The sequence below is a fragment of the Muntiacus reevesi genome, chromosome 4, assembly GCF_963930625.1.
Source record: "Muntiacus reevesi chromosome 4, mMunRee1.1, whole genome shotgun sequence".
NCBI lineage: Eukaryota > Metazoa > Chordata > Mammalia > Artiodactyla > Cervidae > Muntiacus > Muntiacus reevesi.
The window spans coordinates 156,041,012-156,066,187 of record NC_089252.1 but is presented as its reverse complement, the minus strand read 5'-3'; the positions used below and the strand labels follow the sequence as shown (position 1 = coordinate 156,066,187).

The window sequence follows — 25,176 nt, the reverse complement described above, 5'->3', positions numbered from 1 at the left end:
TACTATCATTATTCTAAATTTTTTTTCAGGTAGACTCCCTATCTCCTCCTATTTTGTTTGGTTTGGTGGGCATTTATCATGTTCCTTTTCCTGCTGAATATGTCTCTGCCTTTTCATTTTGTTTCGATTGTTTAGATTGCTGTGTTTGGGGTGGCCCATCTGTATGCTGGAAGTTTGTGGTTCCTCTTTATTGTGGAGGTTCCTCCCTGTGGGTGGGGTTGGACGAGTGACTTGTCAAGGTTTCCTGGTTAGGGAAGCTTGTGCTGGTGTTCTGGTGGGTGGAAGTGGATCTCCTCTCTCTGGAGTGAAGTGTCCAGAAGTGAGTTTTGAGGTGTCTGTGGGTTTGGTGTGACTTTTGGCTGTCTGTATTTTAATGCTCAGGGTTATGTTCCTGTGTTGCTGGAGAATTAGCTTGGTTTATCTTGCTCTGAAACTTGTTGGCTCTTGGGTGGAAATTGATTTCAGTGTAGGTATGAAGGCTTTTGGGTGAGCTCTTGTTGATTAATGTTCCCCGAATTCAGGAGTTTTCTGATGTTCTCAAGTTTTGAATTTAAGCCTCCTGACTCTGGCTTTCCGTCTTATTCTTACAGTAACCTCAGGTCTTCTCCATCCATACCACACTGATGATAAAACATGTAAGGTAATGGTGAAAAGATTCTCCACAGTAAGGGACACCCAGAGAGATTCACAGAGTTACATGGAGAAGAGAAGAGGGAGGAGGGAGGTAGAGGTGACCAGGAGGAGAAGAGGGGGAATCATAAGGGGTGAGAGCAATCTAGCCAGTAATCAATTCCCTATGTGCTCTCCACAGTCTGGAAAACTCAGAGAGGTTCATGGAGTTACATAGAAAAGAGAAGAGGTAGGAAGGAGATAGAGGTGACCAGGAGGAGAATAGGGAAAGTCAAAAGGAGAGAGACAGATCTAGCCAGTAATCAGTTCCCTGTGTTCTCCGCAGCCCAGAACACCCGAAGAGATTCACAGAGTTGGATAGAGTAGAGAAGCGGGAGAGAGGAGTTAGAGGTGACCTGGGGGATAAAAAGGAGAGTCAAAAGGGGGAGACAGCAATCAAGCCAGTAATCACACTCCTAAGTAAAAATGGATACTGAATATTGGATTCTTAAAGGTATGAAATTGATAACACATACCAAAAATCAAAGATTAAAAATCTAGAGTAGAGGTTAGACTTCTCAAAAATACAATATTAATAAAACAAAATCACAAAAATTATAAAAAATATATGAAATTTGCTTTAAAAATAGTGTCTTTTTTTGGGCAAGGTAATAGTAGGTTATAAAAATGAAAATTAAAGGAGTAGTAAAGAACTTAAAAACTAAAAAAAAAAAAAGAGAGAAAATGATAATAGTAAAATATATCTAGAAATTTCTCTGCAGCTGTTGAGGGCAGTGTGGGGTCAGTTCAGTTTCAGATACTTCCTTGTTCCAGCTTATACTTTTTCTCAAGGTCTATAGGCCCCTTCCAATGTAGTCTGTGCTAACGACAGGGTTTAAATCTGTTGCACCTGTCACTTCCAAAGTGGTTCTCTCTTCTTTGTTTATTTTGGCTTCCTCTGTTTGCAAGTCTCTTCAGTGTCTAATTCCGCCCTGACATAAGGTGGGGAAAGTGGTCACTTATTTAGGCTCATTTGTTCAGTTGTGCTGTGGGGAGGGAGGAATACTGCAAACGAATATCACTGGTGTGTGTAGGGAGTGCTCTCAGTGTCTAGGCCACACTGGCGTGTGTGCTTTCCTGGTCTACGCTGCTCAGGCTCCAGGTTGCTCTGCAGGGGAACTCTCCAAAGCAGGTTCAGGGTTTCGTGCACTTCCCAGGTCTTAGCTGATCAGGTTCTCGGGTACTCCACAAAGGCACAGACTCTGCTGGACCTGCGTTTTGTGCCCTTCCCAGGTCCGAGCAGCTCCGGTGACCAGGGGCTTGGCGAGCGCACTCTCCCCAGGTGGGTGGTGCGTCTTATCATCTCCCTGGTCCCAGTTCCTTGGTTTCCTGGGTGCCGTGTGTCTCTTCTGGGGAACTGATCTCTGACTGCAGCCCTCCTGGTGGATGTCAACTGTCCAGGATCCCAGGAAGGCCTAGTTAGCAACTGGGAGCCTGCTCACAGTTTGGTGGAGGATGCTCTCTGGGGCCGAGATTGCCCCTCACCTTCCAGCTCTGGCTGTCGCTTGCCTGCCTCTCTGCCTCCAGCTGGTGGGGGTGGGTCGGGGGGCGGTGGAGAGGGGAAGCCCGTGCCTCCCTGTTCAGCCCCGGCTCACTGCTGGTGGACGTGAGCATCTGGGCTATTTCTCCGCTGGGGGTTGTGGTTAGGCACATAATCTGTGGATTGTTTTTTTTCCCCCGTGGTTATGTTTCCCTCTGAGAGTCCAAAACTCTACACCGACACACCAGTGAGAGGGTTTCCTGGTGTTTGGAAACTTCTCCTCCTTCACGACTCCCTCCCCTGGACGGGTCTCCACCCCTAACTCTTTGGCTCTCTTTTTATCTTTTATATTTTGTCCTACCTCCTTTCCAAGAGAATGGGCTGCCTTTCTGGGTGCCTGGTGTCTGATGCCAGCGTTCAGAAGTTGTTTTGTGGAATTTGCTCAGCGTTCAAATGATCTTTCGATGAATTTGTGGGGGAGAAAGTGGTCTCCCCATCCTATTCCTCTGCCATCTTAGGACCACCCCCGGAAAATGGAATTTAAACTTCTCTGAGTCATCTACTGCCAACAAACTGAATATATTTTTCATTTTGCCTTTCCTTGGCTATACATTTATTTGTTTTGTACTCTCTCTTTTGAAATTCATTTTTTCCTACCCACATTGACGTATCATCACTGTAAATGTGCTGATTCATAATGGAAAGGTCAAAGAAAGTGGCAACTAAAAATACACAATCAAGTGTTTTAGACTTTACTTTTGAATCTAGAGCAAATCATATCTGTGGTACTGAGTATAAGCAGGTAATTGTTTTAAGATATCATTTTCTTTAATTACAACATCTTTTTCCATATTTAGTGTTTTTTAAAATACAATTTAAACATCAAAAATTTATTTTTTAGGAAAAAAAAGTTTGTGCCAAAAAAGGAAGAAATTTGTTTTGCACACCTTTTTCTCTCTGTTTTAAGAATAGTACACGTTTCATTGAGACATATAAATTAATTTTCTCCACATAGGTTCACATACTCTCTCTATTGATTAATTGCCTTTTCCAGTGAATTCTTTCCTTCCCTGTGGTTCATTTATGTTTATCTCTTAGTCATGTATTTTAATATTCTGTCTCTTCTCTCCCCTTCATCCATTCTTTTCCCTGTCTGTGGCAGAGCCTTCAGGAAGCTTGGTTTTGTGACTTTTACATTGGCTATTCTGCTGCCCTTCTAGAATGAATAGGAATAGATCATGGCTGATTCTGGCTCTTCTGTTATGTGATATAATCTTGCTTTTCTTTATAATGGTTTGAGAAAAAGGAACAATTAACTTCTATTATCCAGTGGAATACTGCCTCATTAGGAAACAGGCCCCAAATTCATTTATTTGAAAACTAACGGCCAGGACTTCACATATTTTGACTTACATAAAAGCATTTTCAGACTTCCCTATTTGTTTACATTTTTTAAGCCAAGATACAGGAATAAAGCAACTTTCCCTTAGTCCTAGAGATGAGTTCTAAAGTCTGTTACATTAACAATGAACAACATAGTATTTTTATAGCTATTTGACAGAAAATGACATTTAAATTTGGTATTGTAGCCATTATACTGCCATGTATTTAAAATCTCTGTGAGATGTTTTTGTATGCATATTTCAGTGGGGAAAATTATTGCCTTATTGATAATTATGATTTCTTTAAATTTAGGTAGTAATGTTGAAGTCCTCATGAGTGGCAATGTCAGGTGTTATAATATTGTGGTAGAAGCCATGAAAGCATTCCCTATCAGTGAAAAAATTCAAGAAGTGAGTTGCTGCTTGCTCCATAGGCTTACATTAGGTAAGTTACAACTCTTGGTTAATTTTTTATCACAGTATATATGATGTAAGTGTATATAGCATACATATGTTGTATGTTAATGCATAGGTAGCCGATCAACATACACTTGATGGAAATATTGTAAAGTAGCAAACTGTCATGCCATGCTTAGGTGGAATTTTAAAAGGAGTGACAAAAATAAATGTGTGCAATATTACAAGTGTTATCTTATTGTTAATGCTATATTTGAAGTATTATTATGTAAATATTTATTGCATGCAAAAGAATAAACATAACATACAGAAATGTGAAGTGCAATGCAAAATAACTCCTCATCAAACTTAAGTATTAGTACTTTACCAGTGCTGGTAAAGCTACCTGGGCTCTGCCCTTCTTCCACTTTCTCTATAGAGGTGAGCACTCTCCAGAGTTTTGTGTTAATAAACCTTTTGCTCTAAAATTAAATTTTACTGTGTTTATATATCTCTCTAAATAAAATTGTTAATATTTGCTGGTTATTGCTTGATAAAAATGGTATCATGCTGAATGTTGTCTTCTGCAAGTTTTTAAAAACTGTGTTTATGAGACTGATGAATATGTTGCATATAGCTGTATGTGCGAGCAGTGTGTGTGCTCAGTTGTGTCTGACTCTTTGTGACCCCATGAACCATAGCCCGCCAGGCTCCTCTGTCCATGGGATTATCCAGGAAAGAATACTGGAGTGGGTTGCCATTTCCTCCTCCAGGGGATCTTCCTGACCCAGGGTTGGAACCTGCATCTCCTGAATTGGCAGGCAGATTCTTTTACCATTGACCCACCTGGGAAGCGTGGCATTGTTGTATGTAGTATTCTGTTATGTGGGCATACCACTATTTGTTTATCCGTCCTCTTATCCATGGACATCAGTTTATTTCTTGTTTTGTGCTACTACCGTCTATGTTGCTGTGAAAATGGTAAAGTAAGGTGAATATCTTTGCAAATATTTCTTTGCTCTTGGTGCTTTGTTTTTTTGTGGAATACCTGATTTACCTTTTTCTGTTTTTCTATAGTATATTCTGTCTTTTGAAAAAGTGATTCATAGTTCTGGCTAATAATGAGTTGGTAGTCAGCTTTATGTATTGAAAATGTCGAGCTGTCTTTTTATCTTTTTGTGTTAGCTTTTGAAACATAATATATTTTCACCTAAATTGTCTAAAAATAAGACACGGCCACTGGTGTTTGCCCAGAGTCACAAAGCTGGTCAGTGGTAGAGCAGCTGTTGGCAGTGACTTAGAAATAATTGTAGGGAAAAGTGGGTGAGACAACTGAAGTTTAGATAAGCCAGTCAAAGTAGAAAAGAATCTTTTTTGAAATGACTTTCCGAAACTAGAGACTAAGGACTGGGGATTATGTCAGCTTAATGGATGAATGTGGAAGAGGTATGAACACAGAAAGATGCTGATACAGAAGAGTTGCACTAGTTAATCTGCTTTTTGATTTTGAAACTTTGATTAATAATTAGTGTGGACTTTAGGCTTTTAATGGTATAGGATCTTTTCCAATTCTGGCTGTGTATCTTAGGGATTATCTAATTACACATGTAGCTAACTAGAAGTTTCATTCTTATTCCTACAAGGGATTGTGTTAATTGTTAGTGAGTTATAGGAAAAGCATTTAATGACAAGGGAGGTTTTTTTCTTATCTTTTAGAAGACAGGAAAATTAAGCTGTTTTGTACACTGAATATTGTAGTGCCGTGTATAAGAATATTTATTTATTTGACTGTGTTGGGTCTTAAGTGGCCCGCGGGATCTTCGCTGAATCATGAGGCATTTTTCATTGTGGCGCATAGACTCTAGTTGTGGCAGGCGGGCTCAGTAGGTGCGGTTCTCCGGTTCAGTTGCTCTGAGGCATATTCGGCCTTAGTTCCCCAACCTGGAATCAAACCCTCTCCCACACTGCAAGGCAGATTCTCAGCCACTGGACCACCAGGGAAGTCTCCACCTCGTGGTTTTTTATGATGATGACAAGAGGGGGACTTCCCTGGTGGCTCTGTGGTAGAGAATTCACTTGCCAATGTAGGAGACATGGGTTCTATCCCTGGGTTGGAAAGATCCCCAGGAGAAGGAAATGGCAACCCACTGCAGTATTATCATGTGGGAAATCCTGTGGACAGGAGCCTGGCGGGCTACTGTCCCTGGGGTCGCAAAAGACAAGACTTTGCGAAAAAACAACAGCAACAAGACATGAGAGGGGATCAAAGAACACAAGTTAATATAACTCAAACATACAATTGTTTTTGGCCCAGTCATTTCTGTTGTCTAAGCAAGATAGTTGAATGAGTGCATGGAATGTTTTTAGTTCTTTATGCAATCACTAAGTGATTTTAATTACAGTAAATATGTTTTAATGTAATTAAGAATAGTTATCACTACACAAATACTGTTACATAATTAAAGGTAATATAAGTTCCATGGATGAGAATTCTGCTAATATGTCACTTAACTTTTAGGTAATTTCTTTAATATCTTGGTATTAAATGAGGTGCATGAGTTTGTGGTGAAAGCGGTGCAGCGGTATTCAGAAAATGCAGTGTTACAAATTGCAGCGCTCAGCTGTTTGGCTCTCCTCAGTAAGTAACTTTACTAACAAGGAAATTCTTCAGGTGCATTTGACCTTGAATGTTGACATTATAATAGGAAAGTTATATATGGAGAAGGAACTCTTAGATGCTTTTTCTTTTCCTAATGTGACAACATTTTCTCATAGAGGATACTTTCAAGGGAATTAAAGTTGTGATAAATATCCCAATTCAGATATCAGTGAATATATCCCTGATTTTGCTTTATTAGTAGCAGTTCATTTTGTTAATTAATCTTCCTCTAGCCTATCAGTTTTGTTTGGTACCCTCTCCCCCATCTGATTTATCTACATGGAATAACAACATGATAAAGTGTGTAATATATTAAAGAGACCTTTTAGTTAACCAGTGCTCTGTAGATAATGTTTGAAAATAATGGCCTTAAGAGTTGGTCACTCAAAGTATACATGTTATATGTTTGCATTTTTCCAAAGCTGAGACCATTTTCTTAAATCAAGACTTAGAGGAAAAGAATGAGAATCAGGAGAATGACGGTGATGAAGAAGAAGATAAATTGTTTTGGCTGGAAGCCTGTTACAAAGCATTAACTTGGCATAGGAAGAACAAGCATGTGCAGGTTAGACTCTCATAAATTTTATAGTCCTTCAAAATTGTTTGTTCAGTAGTTTATTTTTTGAAGGTTTCTTTTTTTCCTTCCCAAATCCAGGAGGCTGCCTGTTGGGCCCTGAATAATCTCCTTATGTATCAAAACAGTTTACACGAGAAGATTGGAGATGAAGATGGCCAGTTAGTAGTTTTGATTTTATATGATAGAAAATTTTAGTCATATTTTTAATCAATTCACTGAAATTTTTATTGTTTGAAATATTTTTGATATAAGTATTTATATTAAGTATTTCCATAAAATACTTGTGGATATATAATATTCTGATGCCTGTTGTCTTCAATAGTTAGTAAAACTCTCTTTGTGTGAAAGCTATTACTGAGAAATTTAGAATCAAGAGTCGTTCAGTAAGTTATGAATCATCAAGAAGGAACCTTTCAGTTTTCTGGCTAATAATTTAAAAGTACTAATTATTCTCACCTGACAGAAATCGCAGAGCCATCTGTGATCTTTTCTATTGTGGTTACCAGCCTGGAGGTTATCAATATCAGTAATTGGGTATGGTTAGAAGCCTCTAGTGACTCCCCACTTTATGTGGTGGTGTTAACCTGTCTTCTGTTGAGAGGGTTATTTGTATAACTGTCAGCTCTTGAGGATGCTTTGTATGGGAGCTCCATTTAAACATCATAAGACCAGACAAAGATGCACATTGTAACCAGGAGTTCTATATGTCTGATTTGTTTCATGTCCATGAACAATTGCTTATGTTTGTACTGTTGGCTCTGCATATCCTCTCAGTTTTAAATTTTGAATGACTTACCTTGGAAATTTAAATAGTAATATTCTGCACCTCATATTTTGACAGCCTGTTTCCATAGTGAAGTGAAGTGAAAGGCTCTCAGTCGTGTCCAACTCTTTGTGACCCCCTGGACTATAGAGCCCATGGAATTCTCAAGGCCAGAATACTGGAGTGGGTAGCCTTTCCCTTTTCCAGGGAATCTTCCCAACCCAGGGATTGAACCCAGGTCTCCCACAACACAGGTGGATTCTTTACCAGCTGAGCCACAAGGGAAGCCCAAGAATACTGGAGTGGGTAGCCTATCCTTTCTCCAGGGGTCTTCCCGACCCAGGAATTGAACCAGGGTCTCCTGCATTGCAGGTGGATTCTTTACCAACTGAGCTATCAGGGAAGCCCTCATTTCCATGGTGATCTACTGCCAATTAGAAGGCAGTTAGTGACAGATTCTATTTATTTAAATGTCTCTAGTTTGAATGGAAACTAATTTAAGGAAGTCGCTTAACTATTTAAAACTAACTATTTTAAGGAAGTTAGGATAAGGTTGGTTTATGTTGCAATTTATAAAAATTTCAATTCATAGATACTAATCCATTAAAATTTACAGGAGACTGCTAAAATAAATACATCATTAAAATATATTTATGCTCTAAATTAAAAAATTTCACTCTACTTCTTTATGATTCTTAATTTTTCCTTTCTTGCTTATATCATCTCCTTTTTCTCACTTAATCTTTTTACTCTTAGCACCTATTTTTATATCTACTGAGTCTTCTATTTTCTCCTTCTACTGCTTATCTACTTTGAAGAAACAGAAATACTACTTTATCAGTAGTATATAATGCAATGTAAATAGAACACTATATATATCTATATAATGTAAATAGAACACTGCTTAACTATAATTCTCTCCTCTGAGTAGAGGTGGCATAAAATACTGTTTATCTGCTCTTATTGGTTGTTAGATTAGATAACAGTAAGTGAATGTTTGAGTTAACTATTAAAGAGATTGCTATTCATGTTGTGGTTGAATTTGTGAAAGGTTCCCAGCTCACAGGGAAGTGATGCTCTCCATGCTGATGCATTCTTCATCAAAAGAAGTCTTCCAGGCATCTGCAAATGCTTTGTCAACCCTGTTAGAACAAAATGGTAAGAGGCACACCACATTTTTTAGTATAATGAAACATGTTTGTTTTTATGTATAATTTTAAAAATTATAAAAGCGATAATTGTAAAAACTTCAAATATATAAATATATATATATCTGATATATAGATATATTGACAAATAGGTAAAAAAATAAAGATGAAAATAGCATTTTGATGTATTTCTTCTGGATTTCTGTGTATGTACTTACACTTGACATGTACATTTTATGTTTTTTGGAGAAATGGGATCCTGTTATAGTCTTTTATAACCAAATTTTACATTTCTTTTTTTATGTTGCTAAATATAAATTCCCACATTACCATGTTTGATGGTTGTGTAGTTTCCCAGTGTATACCTATGTCCTCATTTATGATCCAATTTCTTATGGATGAACTTTCAGCTTGTCTTCAGTGGTACTGTTTTGAATATTTGTAACAGTGGCCAAATGGTCACTTTTCCGCCCCAGTTTCCTTTATACGCTGTTCCTGTGTTTTTTTCTTGGGAATGCAGTGGATGGAGAGAGATTCACCATTATAAAATATTCTAAAATTATCCATTATAAAAATTAAAAAAGTCTTATACATGTAAATCTTACAGCTTTCCATTATTTAGGAGAGAAAAATAGCTGTTATACCTTTGGAAGAACTCTTGAGGTTTAGAATTGAGGCTCAAGCTGCTCTTATTAAGGCTCAGCCCTAATAAATAGGAAATACGGCTAGAAAGTCTTGGGAGAAAACTAATCATAAAAGCATTAGGACTTGGCAGCTCTTGAAGGATATTCTTGAAGGGAGAAAAATACAGAAGAACACTGATAGCTTGAAAAAAAAGGACCAGTGTTAGCATCAACTTTTAGTAGAGAACCCGAGTAGAGTGAAAAAAGCCTCCTCATGCATGTTTCCCTACATGGTTATTTAAGTCAGATCAAGAGGAAAATCACTTCTTTGTTTTCATTCTTTCTCACTTCACCTCTGATGGCACTGAAAAAGCCATCATAAAAGGCTTGGGCTGGCCAAGCCCTGAGAGATTGATCGGGGTTGCTCTCAAAGGATAATGAGTCAGTGGAAGTGGCAGAAAGGGGCGCTGCTCTTCTTGAGTCTCCCTTCCTCTGCTGTGCGGAGGCCTGGGTTGGGGGGCGCGTCTCACTCTTTAAAATGAACACTGGACTTTGCTGCTTTTGTTGAGGCATCTTAGAGAGGAGACAGCCGGAGAAGGCAATGGCACCCCATTCCAGTACTCTTGCCTGGAAAATCCCATGGACGGAGGAGCCTGGTGGGCTGCAGTCCATGGGGTCGCGAAGAGTCTGACACGACTGAGCGACTTCACTCTCACTTTTCACTTTCATGCATTGGAGAAGGAAATGGCAGCCCACTCCAGTGTTCTTGCCTGGAGAATCCCAGGGACAGAGGAGCCTGGTGGGCTTCTGTCTATGGGGTTGCACAGAGTCGGACACGACTGAAGGGACTTAGCAGCAGCAGCAGCATCCCATTATTCATTTTTGCTTTTCATTCCCTTGCCTGAGGAGACAGACTGAAAAAAAATATTGCTAAGATCATTGTCAAAGAGCATACTGCTTCTTTTCTTTTTGGAGTTTTATGATTTCAGGTTTTCACTTAATTATTTAATCTGCTTTGAGTTTATTTTTATATATCATGTGAAAAGAAGTCTAGTTTGATTCTTTTGTATGTAATTGTGCAGTTTTCCTAACACCATTTATGGAATAAGCTGTCTTCCCCATCTTATATTTTTGCATACTTTGTTGGAGATTAAATGAACATCTAAGTTTTCATTTCTGGGCTCTCTAGTCTGTTCCACTGATTTATGTTTCTGTGTTTTTTATTTTTTTGGCCAGTATAATATTGTATTGATTCCTATAACTTTCTAGTATAGTTTGAAATCAGGGCTCATGATGACTTGTTTTTTCTTTTTCAAGATTTTAGCTATTTGTGGTATTTTGTGTTTTCACACACATTTTAGAATGGTTTGTTCTAGTTCTGTGAAAAATGCCATCGATGTTTTGATAGCGATTGCATCGAATCTGTAGATTGCCTGGGATAATTTGGTTGTTTTAGCAGTATTAAATTTTCCAGTTCATGAACACAGTATAGCTTTTCATTTGTTTGTGTCATCTTCATTTTCTTTCACCAGTGCCTATAGTTTTTTGAGTATAGGTCTTTTACATCCTTAGTTAGATTTATTTTTTCCAATACAAGTGTATATGGGATTGTTGTCTTAATTTCCCTTTCCGACTGTTCATTCTTAGTGTACAGAAACATAGTTTATTTCTGTATATTAACTTTGCACCTGAAACTTTACTGAGTTCATTTATTAGTTCTAGTATTTTTGGTGGAATCTTTAGAATTTTCTTTGTATATATTATGTCATCTGCAAACAGTGACAGTCCTCTCCCATTTTGATTTCCTGTATTTCTATCTTTTGTGACTGGTACTTTTAATACTGTGTTGAATAGAAATGAAATGAGTGAGCATCCTTTTCTTTTTCCTGATCTTAGAGGAAATGTTTTCAGCTTTCCTGATTGAGTATGATATTGGTTATAGGTTTTTCATATAAGGCCTTTATTATGTTGAGATATCCTCCCTCTGAACTCATTTTGTTCAGAGTTTTTATGATAAATTGATAGTAAATTTTGTCAAAACTTGTTTTTGCCTCTTGGTATCATCATATGCTATTTTTCTTCTTCAGTTTGTTAGTGTGGTGTATCCTATTGACTGATTTGTGAATATTGAGCCATCTTTGCATCCCAGGGATGAATCATGTTGTATGATTCCTTTAATGTATTCAGTTTGCTAATATTTTGTTGAGGATTTCTGTATCTATACTCATCAGTGATATTGGCCTGTAATTTTCTTTTTTCTGTGTGATATCTTTGGTTTTGGTGTCAGGGTGATGCTGACCTTGTAGATGGGTTTGGAAGCATTCCTTTCCCTTCAGTTTTTAGAATAGTTTGAGAAGTAGGGGCATTTACTATTCTTTAAGTGTTTGGTAGAATTCATCTGTGAAGCTCTCTGGTGCTGGACTTTTGTTTGTTGAAAGTTTTTTTTTTCTTTTGTTTACTTTTTTTTTTTTGGTTGTTTATTTACTGATTCAGTTTCATTACTGGTAATCAGTCTGTTTGTATTTTCTATTTCTTTCTGCTTCAGTCTTGGGAGATTATATATGTCGAGGAATTTGTCCTTTTCTTCTAGGTTGTCCATTTTATAGTCATGTAATTGTAGTGATCTCTTATGATTCTTTATATTTCTGTGGCTTTGATTGTGATTTATTGTTTATTTTTAATTGGTGGATAATTGCTTTACAATGTTTGTACTGGCTTCTGCTGTGCCGTAGCTGAGTCAGCTCTAAGTACACATATATCCCCTCCCGGAGCCTCCTCTCACCTCCCACCCCGCCCCTCTGGGCTATCGCAGAGCACCACGCTGAGCTCCCTGTGTTTATAGCAGCTTCCCACTAGGATCTGTTTTGCACATAGTAGTGTCTATATGTCAATGCTACTTCTTCAGTTTGTTCCCTCACCTTCCTCTCCAGGTTCACAAGTTTGTTCTCTACAGCTCCATCTCTATTCCTGCTCCGCAGATAGGTCCATCAATAATGTTTTCATAGATTCCATATATATGTGATAATATATGTTTGTTTTACTCTTTCTGACTTACTTCACTCTGTAAAACAGGCTCTGGGTTCATCCACCTCAATACAACTGAGTCAAATTCATCCCTTTTTACGGCTGAGTAATATTCCATTGTATATATGTGCCATATCTTCTTTATCCATTCATCTAGGCTGCTTCCATGTCCTGGTTATTATAAGTAGTGCGGCTGTGAACCTTGGGGCACATGTGTCTTTTTGAATTAATGGTTTTTCTCAGAGTATATGCCCAGTAGTGGGATTGCTGTGTCATATAGTAGTTTTGATCCTAGTTTCTTAAGGAATCTCTATTCCGTTTTCCATAGTGGCTGTATCAATTTGCATTTTCACCAACAGTGTAAGAGGGTTCCCTTTTCTCCATATCCTCTCCAGAATTTATTGTTTGTAGACTTTTTGATGATAGCCATTCTGCCTGGTGTGAAGTGATACCTCATTGTAGTTTTGACTTTTCTGATAATGAGCAATGTTGACCATCATTTCCTGTGTTTGTTGGCCATCTGTATGTCTTCTTTGAAGAAATATCTGTTTAGGGCTTCAGCCCATTTTTTAACTGGGTGGTTTGTTTTTTCTAATATTGAGCTGCGTGAGCTCCTTGCATATTTTGGACATTATCCTGTGTCGGTTCATTTGCAGGTATTTTCTCCCATTTTGAAGGTTGTCTTTTTGTATTGTGCATAGTCTCCTTTGCTGTGCAAAAACCTTTAAAATTAGTTAGGTCCTGTATTGATTTGGGCCCAGGTCCTCTCTGTCTCTTTCTTTTTTTATTGGATGTGTCTGTTTATTGGTTTACCAATTTAGTTTATCTTTTCAGAGGACCAGCTCTAAGTTTCACTAATATTTTCTATTGATTTTTAGTCTCTTTTTAGTTTATTTCTTCTCTGATCTTTGTGATTTATTTCCCTGTACTAATTTTAGATTTAGTTTGTTCTTCTTTTTCTCATTCCTTTATGTATAAGGTTAGGTTGGTTGTTTGAGATTGTTGTTTCCTAGATATGCTTGTATTGCTATATAGTTCCTTCTTAGAACTACTTCTGCTGCCTCCTATAGAATTTTTTTGTTTGTTTGTTTCTGCTGCATCCCATAGAATTTGTTTTTTTGTTTGTTTTGTTTGTGTGTGACTGCTCGGTTGTGTTCGAGTCTTTGCGGCCCCGTGGACTGTAGCCTGCCAGGCTCCTCTGTCCATGGGGTTTTCCAGGCAAGAATACTGGAGTGGGTTGCCATTTCCTTCTCCAGGGGATTTTCCCAACCTGAGGATCAAGACTTCATCTCTTGTATCTCCCGCATTGACAGGCATATTCTTTACCACTAGCGCCACCTGGGAAGCCCCATTTATCAAACTAAACCAATTTAGTTTATCTTCTCAGAGGACCGGCTCTAAGTTTCATTAATATTTTCTATTGATATTTTAGTCTCTATTTAGTTTATTTTTACTCTATTTTTTCATTTGCAATTTGATGTCTTCAATGACCCATTGGTTGTTTAGCTTGCATGTACTTGTGTAATTTGCAATTTTTTCTCATAGTTGATTTCTAGTCCCACAGTGTCATGGTAGGAAAAGCGTGAAAATGTTAGTCTCCCAGTCAGGTCCAGCTCTTTGTGATCCTGTGGGCTGTAGCCTGCCAGGCTCCTCTTCCATGGAATTCTTCAGGCAAGAGTACTAGAGTGGGTTGCCATTCCCTTTTCCAGGGTATCTTCTTGACCCAGAGGTGGAACCCGGGTCTCCTGCATTGCAGGCAGATTCTTTACAGTCTGAGCCACCAGGGAACATAGGAAAAGATACTTGATAATGATTTCAGTCTTTCTAAATTTATTGAGACTAGTTTTGTGACCTAGCACATGATTTATCTTGGAAAATGTACTGTGTGCACTTGAAAGCAATATTTATTCTGCTACTTTTGGATAGAATGTGCTAACATATCTATTAAGTCCATCTGATTCATTGTTTAAGGACAGTGTTTTCCTACTAATTTTCTGTTTGCATGATCAGCCCATTGATGTAAGTTAAGTGTTAAAGTTCTCTACTATTGCTGTGTTGCTGTCAGCTTCTCTCTGTATTTGTTAATATTTGCTTTATGCATTTAGTTATTGCTATGTTGGATACATATTTATTTATAGTTGTTATATTTTCTTGTTGACTGGTCCCTTTATTACTGTGTAATGTCCTTCCTTGTCATTTGTGATAGCCTTTATTTAAAGTCTACTTAGTCTGATATGACTATTGCTACTCTAGCTTTCTTTTCTTTTCTATTTGCAAGGATTACCTGTTTTCATCCCCTCACTTTCAGTCTGTCTGTGTCTTTAGATCTGAATTGAGTCTCCTGTAGGTAGTATATACATGGATCTTATTTTATCATTCATTCAACTATTAGTTTCTTTTGATTGAAACATTTAGTCCCTTTATATTTGAAGTAATTATTTACGCTGTGTGCTTAGTCGCTCAGTTGTGTCCAACTCTTTGCAATGCTATGGACTGTAGCCCACCAGGCTCTTCTGTCCATGGGGCTTCTCCAGGCAAGAATACTGGGGTGAGTTGTTGTGCCTGCCTCCAGGGAATCATCCCACACTAGGGATTGAACCCAGGTCTCCTGCACTGCAGGTGCATTCTTTACCATCCAAGCCGCCAGGGAAGACCAAGAATACTGGAGTGGGTAGCCTGTGTCTAGTGCGTGCTTATTTCTATTTGCTCATTGTTTTGGATGCTTTTTTTGTAGTTCTTTTTGTTCCTTTCTTCTTTTGTTCTCTTCTTTTGTGATTTGATGACTGTTTTTAGTGTTAATGTTATTACTTTCTTTTTTCATCATTTGTCTATTATAGATTTTTAGTTTGTGATTACTGTGAACTGTGTGTATGTGTGTATAAAATTATTTTAAGTTGATGATCTCAACCTTTTCTTTTAACTTTTTCTTTCTCATTTACTTTATCATTTTATTGATAAAATGTGGATGCATTTGATTATTATGAAGGTATATATAGATATGTAGATAGATATCTGTATCTATCTAGATATATATGTATATAGATAAAGATACATGTGGACATAAACTATTTTTCTTTTATGCAGTCTTACTTTCTTGAGAAGATGATCTCCTCATTTTGAAAGCATTTAAATATCCCTACATTTTTGCTACTGTCTTCTCATTTAATGTTTTTTACATCATATTTTGCATCTTTTTGTTTTGTTTATCTCTATCTATACTTACTGTAGACATAGATAATTTTACTATTCCTACTAGTTTGTTAAGTGGTTGATTTACTACTGTCATTTGCTTTTACCAATGATATTTTCCTTTCATAAATTTTGTTTTCTAGTGGTGGTCTTCTTTTTTTCCACTTAGAGAAGTCTCTCCAACATTTTTTTTGTAGCTAGTTTAGTGGTGCTGAACTCTTTTTAGGTTTTGCTTGTCTTAAAACTCTTATGCCTCCTTCAAATGAATGATAACCTTACTGGATAGATTATTTTTTCCTTTCAGCATTTTGAATGGATCCCACTATTCCCTGGTATTCTGCAAAATTTATCTGGAAAAGTCAGCTGACAGATTTATGAGTGTACCTTTTTATGTAACTGTTGCTTCTCTTTTGCTTTAATTTCTCTCTTAATCCTCAAGTTTTGTCATTTTAATTACAATGTGTCTTTTTATGGATCTCTGTCTCCCTATTGATCTTGTTTGAGACTTTGTATTTCTTGGACCTGGATATCTATTCTTTTCCAAGTTTAGGGAATTTTTCAGCTATTATCACTTCAAATAATTTGTCTACCATTCTCTCTCTCTCTTTTCCTTTTTGGATCTCTATATGAAAATGTTAGTATGCTTGATGTTGTCTGAGAATTCTCATATTTTAAAGTTTCTTTTTCCTCTGTTTGTTTAGCTTGTGTGATTTTCACCACACTGTTTTCTAGTTCACTGATCTATTCCTCTACGTCACTTAATCTATTGTTGATTCTTTGTATTAATTTTCATTTAATTTCAGTTTTGTATCCTGTTTCAACTCTGTTTCATTCTTCTTTATATTTTCTAGTTTTTTGGTATACTCACTATATTCATCATTCTTCTCCTGAGTTTGTTGAGGATCTTTATGATCATTACCTTGAGCTAATGTCTGGTAGATTGCTTATCTCCACTTAGCTTAATTCTTCTTCTGATATTTTATCTTTTTCCTTCATTTGGAACTTATTCCTGTGTTGCCTCATTTTGCATAATTCTTTGTTTTTGTTTGTGTATTTAGTCAGATTGATCATGTTTCCTAATCTTGGAGAAGTGTCTGTAACAGTACAATCCTTTCTGGTTAACAGAGCCGTGTGATCTAGTGGTACCCTCTGCATGGTCTGGGTGGGCCTCTGAATGCTGTGGTGCTGATGCAGGGAGGGCCCATTTCTGGTGGGTCAGCTGCCTACACCTCCTTGTGTAGAGGCTGCTGGTCGGTGCTCAAGACTGGGTCATAGTATGGCTGACTGCACAGTCCAGGGGTTTCTGGAACTGGCTCCATCCCACGGGAGAGTGGAGCTGTGTCTTGGCATGGCTGACTTAAGGTCTGGGAGGTCTTGGGGCAGTTAACTGCAGACACAGGGGTTTGGAGCCGGAGTTAACATGCTGGTTGGTAGTGTAAGGACCCTGGGTGGCTGGCTGTGAGCCTGGGAGTCCCAGGGCAGCTGACTATGGACCCTGGGGATTTTCAGTCCTGGTGCCTACCTGCTGGTAAATGCAGCTGATTCCTAGTGCTAATTGGATAGATGCAGAACTCCGAAATGGCACTTGCCAGTACCAATGTCCTCGTGGTAAAATATGCTACCTCAAATGGCTGTCAGCAGCATCTTCTGGAGAGAGACTCTCCCAAGGGGGTCCCAGTTGCCTTCTGTCTCCCTGAGAGACTCTCCAGGATCAGCAAGTGGGTCTGATCCAGACTCTTTTAAACTTATTGTATGCTGGGTTTCCAAGTGCATGCGACTGTGCATGGGCTCTTTAAGAGTGAAGTCTCTCACGTGCACCCCAGTGTTCATCGCAGCACTGTTTATAGTAGCCATGACATGGAAGCAGCCTAGATGCCCATCAGCAGACGAATGGATAAGGAAGCTATGGTACATATACACCATGGAATATTACTCAGCCGTTAAAAAGAATGCATTTGAATCAGTTCTAATGAGATGGATGAAACTGGAGCCCATTATACAGAGTGAGGTGAGCCAGAAAGATAAAGAACATTACAACATACTAACACATATATATGGAATTTAGAAAGATGGTAACGATAACCCTATATGCAAAACAGAAAAAGAGACACAGAAGTACAGAACAGATTTTTGAACTCTGTGGGAGAAGGTGAGGGTGGGATGTTTCGAAAGAACAGCATGTATATTATCTAAGGTGAAACAGATCACCAGTCCAGGTGGGATGCATGAGTCAAGTGCTCGGGCCTGGTGCACTGGGAAGACCCAGAGGAATCGGGTGGAGAGGGAGGTGGGATGGGGGACCGGGATGGGGAATACGTGTAACTCTATGGCTGATTCATATCAATGTATGACAAAACCCACTGAAAAAAAAATTAAAAAAAATAAAAAAAAAAGAGTGAAGTCTCTGATTCCTATAGTCCTCTTGCTCTCTCCTTGTGCAAGCCCTGCTGGCTTTTAAAGTCAGATGTTCTAGCGGCTCAAGCCCAGTACCTCCAGGTTTGAGAGATTAATGAGGTGCTTGGACCCCTTGATTCATGGGGAGAACTTCTGTAAATAACCTTTGTGATTATCCCCTTGTTTATTGGTTGCTTATCTGGTAGTGTGGGTCTTCACTCTATCATATTCCCCATCCTTCCTGTTATCTCATGTAGTTTCTTCTTTATTTCGTTACTTGTGGAATATCTTTTCTGCTAGTTTTCAGATCATTTTCATAGATCGTTGCACTGTAAGTAGTTATAATTTTGGTGTGCTCATGGGAGGAAGTGAGTTCAGGGTCTTCCCTGAGAAGAATCTTCTGTGCAATCTTGATCACTCCTTGGGCTGATTCTTAATGATGGTGCCTCAGGATTGGTTACATTTGAAGTTAGCCTTGATTTCTTTGTTCAGACCCAATTATCTGGTCTTTCTGATTTCATACTTCTTTGTTCTTGGTTCCCTGCCATGTTAACTTTCCTCAGATCCCTTTGAATAGTCCTTGGAGTTCTCCCTTATGAGAATAGTAAGAACTTAAGCAGCTCATTCACCAGTCTCCATTGAAAGACACTTGGGAACATTGCATATGAAGGGCTGGGTATAGTTTTATAGGAAAATGATCGGTTTGGTGGCCAGCAAAACTGGGGTTTGTTATGGTGGTTCCCAGGTCAAGGTTCAAACATCTTGTGTGACATTTTATCCATTTAATTAATTAGTTAATAAAATTAGTATTTATTGAACCTTAGACACCTGAGGTACATAAGATAAATAGAAATCCCAGGTTCATGAAGCTTATACTCTAGTGGGAAAGATAGGTAAAAAGGCTAATTGATATATATGATATGTGGACCTTGACTGTATCACAAAGAATGTGAAGCCAAACAAAATATGAAGCAAAGAGAGTATATATGTTAGTGTTCACAGGTGACGAAATTGTGATAGGCAGTGAGGAAACAAGGTGACTATTGAAGTGAAGGCCTGAAGGAAGTTGCTTTTAGTTATTGGTCTTTTATAGCAGATAATTTATTGCTAAAATGGTGTAGAAGAGGTCATGAGTATTGTGTCGAGAGCTGGTAAATGAGATGTGTAAAATGTTCTATACCCTCTAAAGTGACTCCATGCTGTAATTTTTTCTCCAAGGTATACTGTATGATGTAATTTCTGTTCTTAATTTTCAAATCTCAAATTGAGTTAATGTCCAAGACAGTGATTGTTAAAGTGTGGTCTCTGGACCAGCAGCATCATTTGGGAACTTTTTAAAAACATAAGTTCTAGGGCCCCATACAGACCCAATGAATTGTGTAGTTGAAACTCAGCAATCTGTTTTAACAAGTCACTGAGAGGGTTCTTGTGCACTCTGAAGTGTGGGAACTGCTGATCTAGAATAACTTCTATGATTTAAAATATTTCCTTAGTTAGAATTTAGCCATTTTAGGAGGACCTATTAAAGCTTCTGATTTGACTGAACAAAATAATCAAATTATTCTTTTTTTAATTAATTGAAAATCAGTAAAAAATTTTTGATTGGATTAGCATTTGTTTATAATAAGTTTTATGTGTACAACATTTTATTTCTACTTATGTAAACACTGCAGTGTGCTCACTACCAGAAATTTAGTTTCCGTTTATCACCATACCGTTCATCCCCTTTAGACATTTCAGTCTCCCCTGCCCCTTTCTCCTCTGGTAACTGCTACTCTGTTTTTGATTGGTTTGTACATTTATTTTGTTTTTTATATTCTATGTGTGAGTGAAATCATAGTCTTTACCTTTCATCATCTGACTGATTTCATTTAGCATAATACCATCAGGGTCTATCCATGTTGGTGCAAATGACAAGGTTTCATCTTTTTTCATGACTGAGTAGTATTGTACCATATATGTGTATCGTACCTTCTTTATGCATTCATTGGTTAATGGGTACTTAGGTTGTTTCTGTATCTTGGATATTATGAATGATACTATGAAGAACATAGGAGTACATATATCTTTTCAAATTAGTGGTATTTTCGTGTTTTTTTAAATATAAATATCCAGAAGTGGGATACCTGGATCATGTGGTAGTTCTGTTCATAGTTTTTTAAGGAGTCTCTATACTGTTTTCCATAGCAACTGTACCATTTTTCATTACCTTTTATCCACATCCTCACTAACACTTGTATAACCAACTTCTTACCATATTTTGTTGATTTTTCAGATTTTGAAAGGAGTATGAGTTTTCAGATTTTGCCAGTAATTTAGAATACATATATTACTTCTACTTATGAATTTTGTCTGATCTTTTCTTTTATTCTCAATTTTGGATGCATAACTAATTTTTTAAAAAATAATATTTAAAGCTCTCTCAGTTTAATTCCTGCCACCTTCAGTGTTGAAATATAGTTTATAATGTTGGAATTGATATTTATATAGAGGCTTCAAGATAAGTGGTATTTATATGGAAACTTTAAGGTATTATGGAGACTTTTAAGACGTTGGATTTGCATTTACTGAAGAAAGTTTATTATGAAGAGGAAAATTATTTCATCATTTTCCACAGATAATGTGAAATCAATTGTAAAGCAATCTGTGTGTTTCTTAAGCTTTGTTATTATTTTGTGAAAATATGTAGTTATGTTTGTATGTTTTTTATTAGTGCTGTTCATAACTTTGTGTATCATAGCACAGATAGAAATGATAGTGTTTGCATGGTCCTCTGGAGTAAGTGGAGAAGGCTGAGGGCAACCCAGCCTGGTTTCCGCTGTACTTCCTCCATCCCTCAAGGGCTGACAGGATCGTCACTCATCTCTAACTTATTCCCAGGTCACCAGTGAGCCTCTCTCTACATCATTTCAGTTATTTTGTGAAGTTGTTTTATAATTAGAATGAAATTTAGTTTTCATTCTTATGTTGGAGAGCATTATGTAAAAATGTATTTCTTCAAAAATATTCTTTTCACATGGACGGTAATCACATTCCCCTAGTTTCCTCTATGAATGAAACTTTTACACTAAAACCTCAAGTGGTTAATAAATATGAAAAAATTGGAAATAGTATCTATTTTAAAGAAAAAAAATTAATGATATTTAAGTTGTCACTGAAATATAAATTGATGTATAGTTGTATATACATTCTGATGAACTTTGATTATCTTTAATAGTTTGTGTCTTATTGCAAGATTATGACAATGTCCTTTCATTTATTTTAGTAACATTTAAAAAATCTTGTAGTTAATTTTAGAAAGATCCTGTTGTCAAAAGGAATATATCTGAATGTATTGGAGTTAATGCAGAAGCATATGCATTCTCCTGAAGTGGCTGAAAGTGGCTGTAAAATGCTAAATCATCTTTTCGAAGAAAGGTAATAAATATTTATGAATTTATGTAGAATATATAATATTGGACCAGGTAGAATATCAATTTTTTGAGCATAATTGTAAGAATTAAAACAAGGCATTTGAAGATGGAAACATTTTGCAGCATAATCTCATGTCAGTAATACATAGGCTTATTTTATTTATATATAGAAATATGTTGAAAATTTGCTTTTGTGCTTTATGATTGGTATTGACTGTGTTTTGAAAAATGGCGCTTATATAGCACATAACCTTAAACAGTTTTTAAAATTTTGTTATGTGGAAGATATAAAATTAGGATATGGCTTCTAATTGTTGCTTTCTCACAAAAACTAATATTTATCAATATTCATTCATTAGAATTAGCTTTGTCTTTTCTTCCTGCTCTCATTCCTTACCTGGGGAAGCATTTATCACTTTTAGTTCAAGCCCAGGGATGTTAAGATTATATGTCTAGTTTGTGGCACAGAGAGACCATATCATTTATCTGGGGGTGGATAATGCAGGTTTGGGGTAGAATGGCAAGTAATGGTGAGGTGGGGAGGGAAGGGAAGTGGAATCTATCTAAAATTTGTTTAAAAGACTAAAACTTAATACAGAGAGTTATTTCCTCCCGAAGGATGTGCTCAGCACATTTTTGTACTTTATTAGATCAAAGAATGCAAGGTAACTTTGACATAGTCCAAATAAATTTCAAACAGAAAAACAGCATTAGAAAACTATCCTGTGTCAAATGCCACAGATGTTGCAGTAAAAACTGATTTTGAGTCCTGGTTTTCCCACTAATTTGAGTCAACTGTTCGATCTCTAAACTTCAGAATCCTCATTGGTGATGAAGAATAATAATAGCAAATTCATAAGTTTTTGGCTTATAATGTAAGGATTAAATAAGTTTGAACAAAAGACTTAGGAAAATGGTACATTTTAAGCCCTCAATAAAACATAACTGTTTTTACTAACAGGTATTAAATATTAATAGGGCTTCCCCGGTGGCTCAGTTGGTAAAACATCTGCCTCCTAGGCAGGAGGCCCGGGTTTGATCCCTGGATCGGGAAGATCCTCTGGAGAAGGGAATGGTTACCTACTCCAGTATTCTTGCCTAGAGAGTCCCATGGACAGAGGAGCTTGGGGTCTCAGATAGTTAGAAATGACTGAATGACTAACACTTTCACTATCCAATATGACTAAGTGAAATGCATGTAGCATGATAAACTGTATGTAGCATGTTTACAGACTTAGAATGAACGGCATTACCTTGTTTTTAATGTAAAGAGACATTGTTTTTAATGTAATGTAAATGTAATAATTCAATGTAATTTAATAAGTCCAGCTTATCTATTTATGTTTATATATCATAATTTTAAACAATATCTCTTTTCAAAATGTTGCTCTTGACATTTAAATGAAAAGTTTATGTTAAATTGTGATTGTTTATGGTCCTGTCAGTGTGTGAACCTTTATATGGAGGGAAAAACACAGTGGAATAATGGACATTTTAAAATGTTGTAGATTCTGGCCAATATATCTTTCTGGCCGTTTCCTCATATGTAAAATGCATAAATTTCCAGTACTGGGGGTTCAGAGTTAACTATGACAGCGTGCCTGCCCCTAAAAATCTCATTTGTAAGCAGATAATTACAATATAGTGTGATAAGTCAATGACAAGGATGGTTAAAATCGTAGGGTATTGGTGAATCAAGCTAGGGTGACCAAAAGAGAGAGGCTGCAAAGAGGGGATGTGTTTAAACTGGGACTTTCAGATGGTAAAGAGGGACTATATGTCAGTAACCATAGACCCATGCAAAGTGAGGACCAAGGTCTGATATGCAGAAGTTTTAGTCAATATGGTACTATGTAAAAGCAAAGACTGCCTCTATTAAATTTGGTAGGACCTACTGAAATCTACATTTATGTGTAGATTAACATACATTTGTGTGTATGTTAAATAACTGCTAAAATGCCTTAGAGAAACCAAGACTTTAGTGCAAATAAAGCTAATTAAGACTACCGTAATACAAGAAGTCCTGGGGTGTTAATCAGGAAAGGGCAGGTAGTTATGCTGTAAACAGCTCTCTGGACTTGGTGATCAGAGTTTGCATTCCAGCACTGACTCTGTCATGTTCCAGTGAAAGGACCTTGATGTTTAACCTCTGTCAGTCTAAACTCTCTACCTAGAAAATGCAAATAATACCTTCTTTCCAGGGGTTGTTGCCAATGACCCTGTACAGATCAAAAGGAGTTTGTTAGTTCTGGGAAACTAAGTAAAAGACTTCCCAATTTCCTGTGAATCTAACTTCTTGAGATCAAAGTTTAACCAAATAAGAATTTAAATTGTGTTTGCTCATGTTACTGAGTTCACATAGCCTTTTCTGATAAAATAGTCCTGTTTTCTTGTACTTGTTTCAAATTGGTGTTTGTATTGGAATCAGGTTGGACTTTTAATAAGCATTTCAATATTATATCTCCAGTAGCACTTCCCTGGATACAATGGCAGCAGTGGTCCCCAAAATAATAACAGTCATGAAAAGTCATGAGACATCATTATCAGTGCAGCTGGAAGCACTTCGAGCTATGTTACATTTTATAGTTCCAGGTAAGTTACATAATTGACTGTGGGAAGAGCTGTTATTGTAAATGAATTCTTTGACTTTTCATGAAATACCAACTTTCCAGGCAAAAATGAAAGGACTAGTTTCTGCCAACCAAATTCAAATCTTTGCAGTAGCCCAATAATAAAACTAGAGGGAAAATGATGAAATAGAAGAGTCAGATAAATTTAAATTAAAATTTAGTAAGAAGCATCAATAGTTTATTTACAAAAAAATAACTGCAATGTAGTGTGGTGCTTCAACTCCAAGGATAGTGTCATCTCTGCTATTTCTTTTGTATTTCTGTTGACATTGCTGAGTTCAAGTTTTTTGTTTGTTTTCTGTCTCAATTATAATAATAGCTAACTAATTTTCACACTTCCTCTCTTGCCTCTTTCCAGTCCCTCTTTACTCTGTGGTTGAATGCATCTTTCTCAGATATAACCATGTGGCTTTTACTCATTAACTACAATAGTGTCCATTGTACCCCATTTATATCCTGCTTTATTTGTTATGACTTTATTTGTCCTCCAAACCCATTTAAAACACCTCTTTCTCCATTCCTTTAGCATGTATTTATTAATTGCCTCTTATGTTCTATACATTGTGATGACTGCAAAGGTCTGAAAAATAGGTGAAAAAAGACAGGATTGTACTACTTATAGGAGCTTAGAGGTAGAGAAACAGATAGTTAATTACCAGACAGTTGAGAGAGCCTGTTAAGGGGCTTCCCTGGTTGCTGAGATGGTAAAGAATCCACCTGCAATGAGGGAGGCCTGAGTTCAATCCCTGGGTTGGGAAGATCCCCTGGAGAAGGGCATGGCAACCCACTCCAGTATTTTTGCCTGCAGAATCCCATGGGCAGAGGAGTC

At 37.2% G+C, this 25,176-nt stretch overlaps 1 protein-coding gene across 6 annotated transcripts in view; it reads left to right on the top strand.

Annotated features, from left to right (window-relative positions):
- Window positions 1-25,176, top strand: part of LRRK2 (leucine rich repeat kinase 2) — a 192,931-nt gene that overhangs the window by 19,538 nt on the left and 148,217 nt on the right. For 5 of the 6 annotated variants that reach the window (XM_065934612.1, XM_065934609.1, XM_065934613.1 and 2 more), the window contains 7 exons: window positions 3,845-3,976; window positions 6,446-6,565; window positions 7,009-7,151; window positions 7,242-7,321; window positions 8,978-9,084; window positions 21,592-21,721; window positions 24,185-24,309. In XM_065934612.1, the coding sequence (XP_065790684.1) occupies window positions 3,845-3,976; window positions 6,446-6,565; window positions 7,009-7,151; window positions 7,242-7,321; window positions 8,978-9,084; window positions 21,592-21,721; window positions 24,185-24,309 (837 nt within the window). The remainder of the gene's footprint in view (window positions 1-3,844; window positions 3,977-6,445; window positions 6,566-7,008; window positions 7,152-7,241; window positions 7,322-8,977; window positions 9,085-21,591; window positions 21,722-24,184; window positions 24,310-25,176) is intronic. The other variant, XM_065934611.1, reaches the window with a different exon arrangement.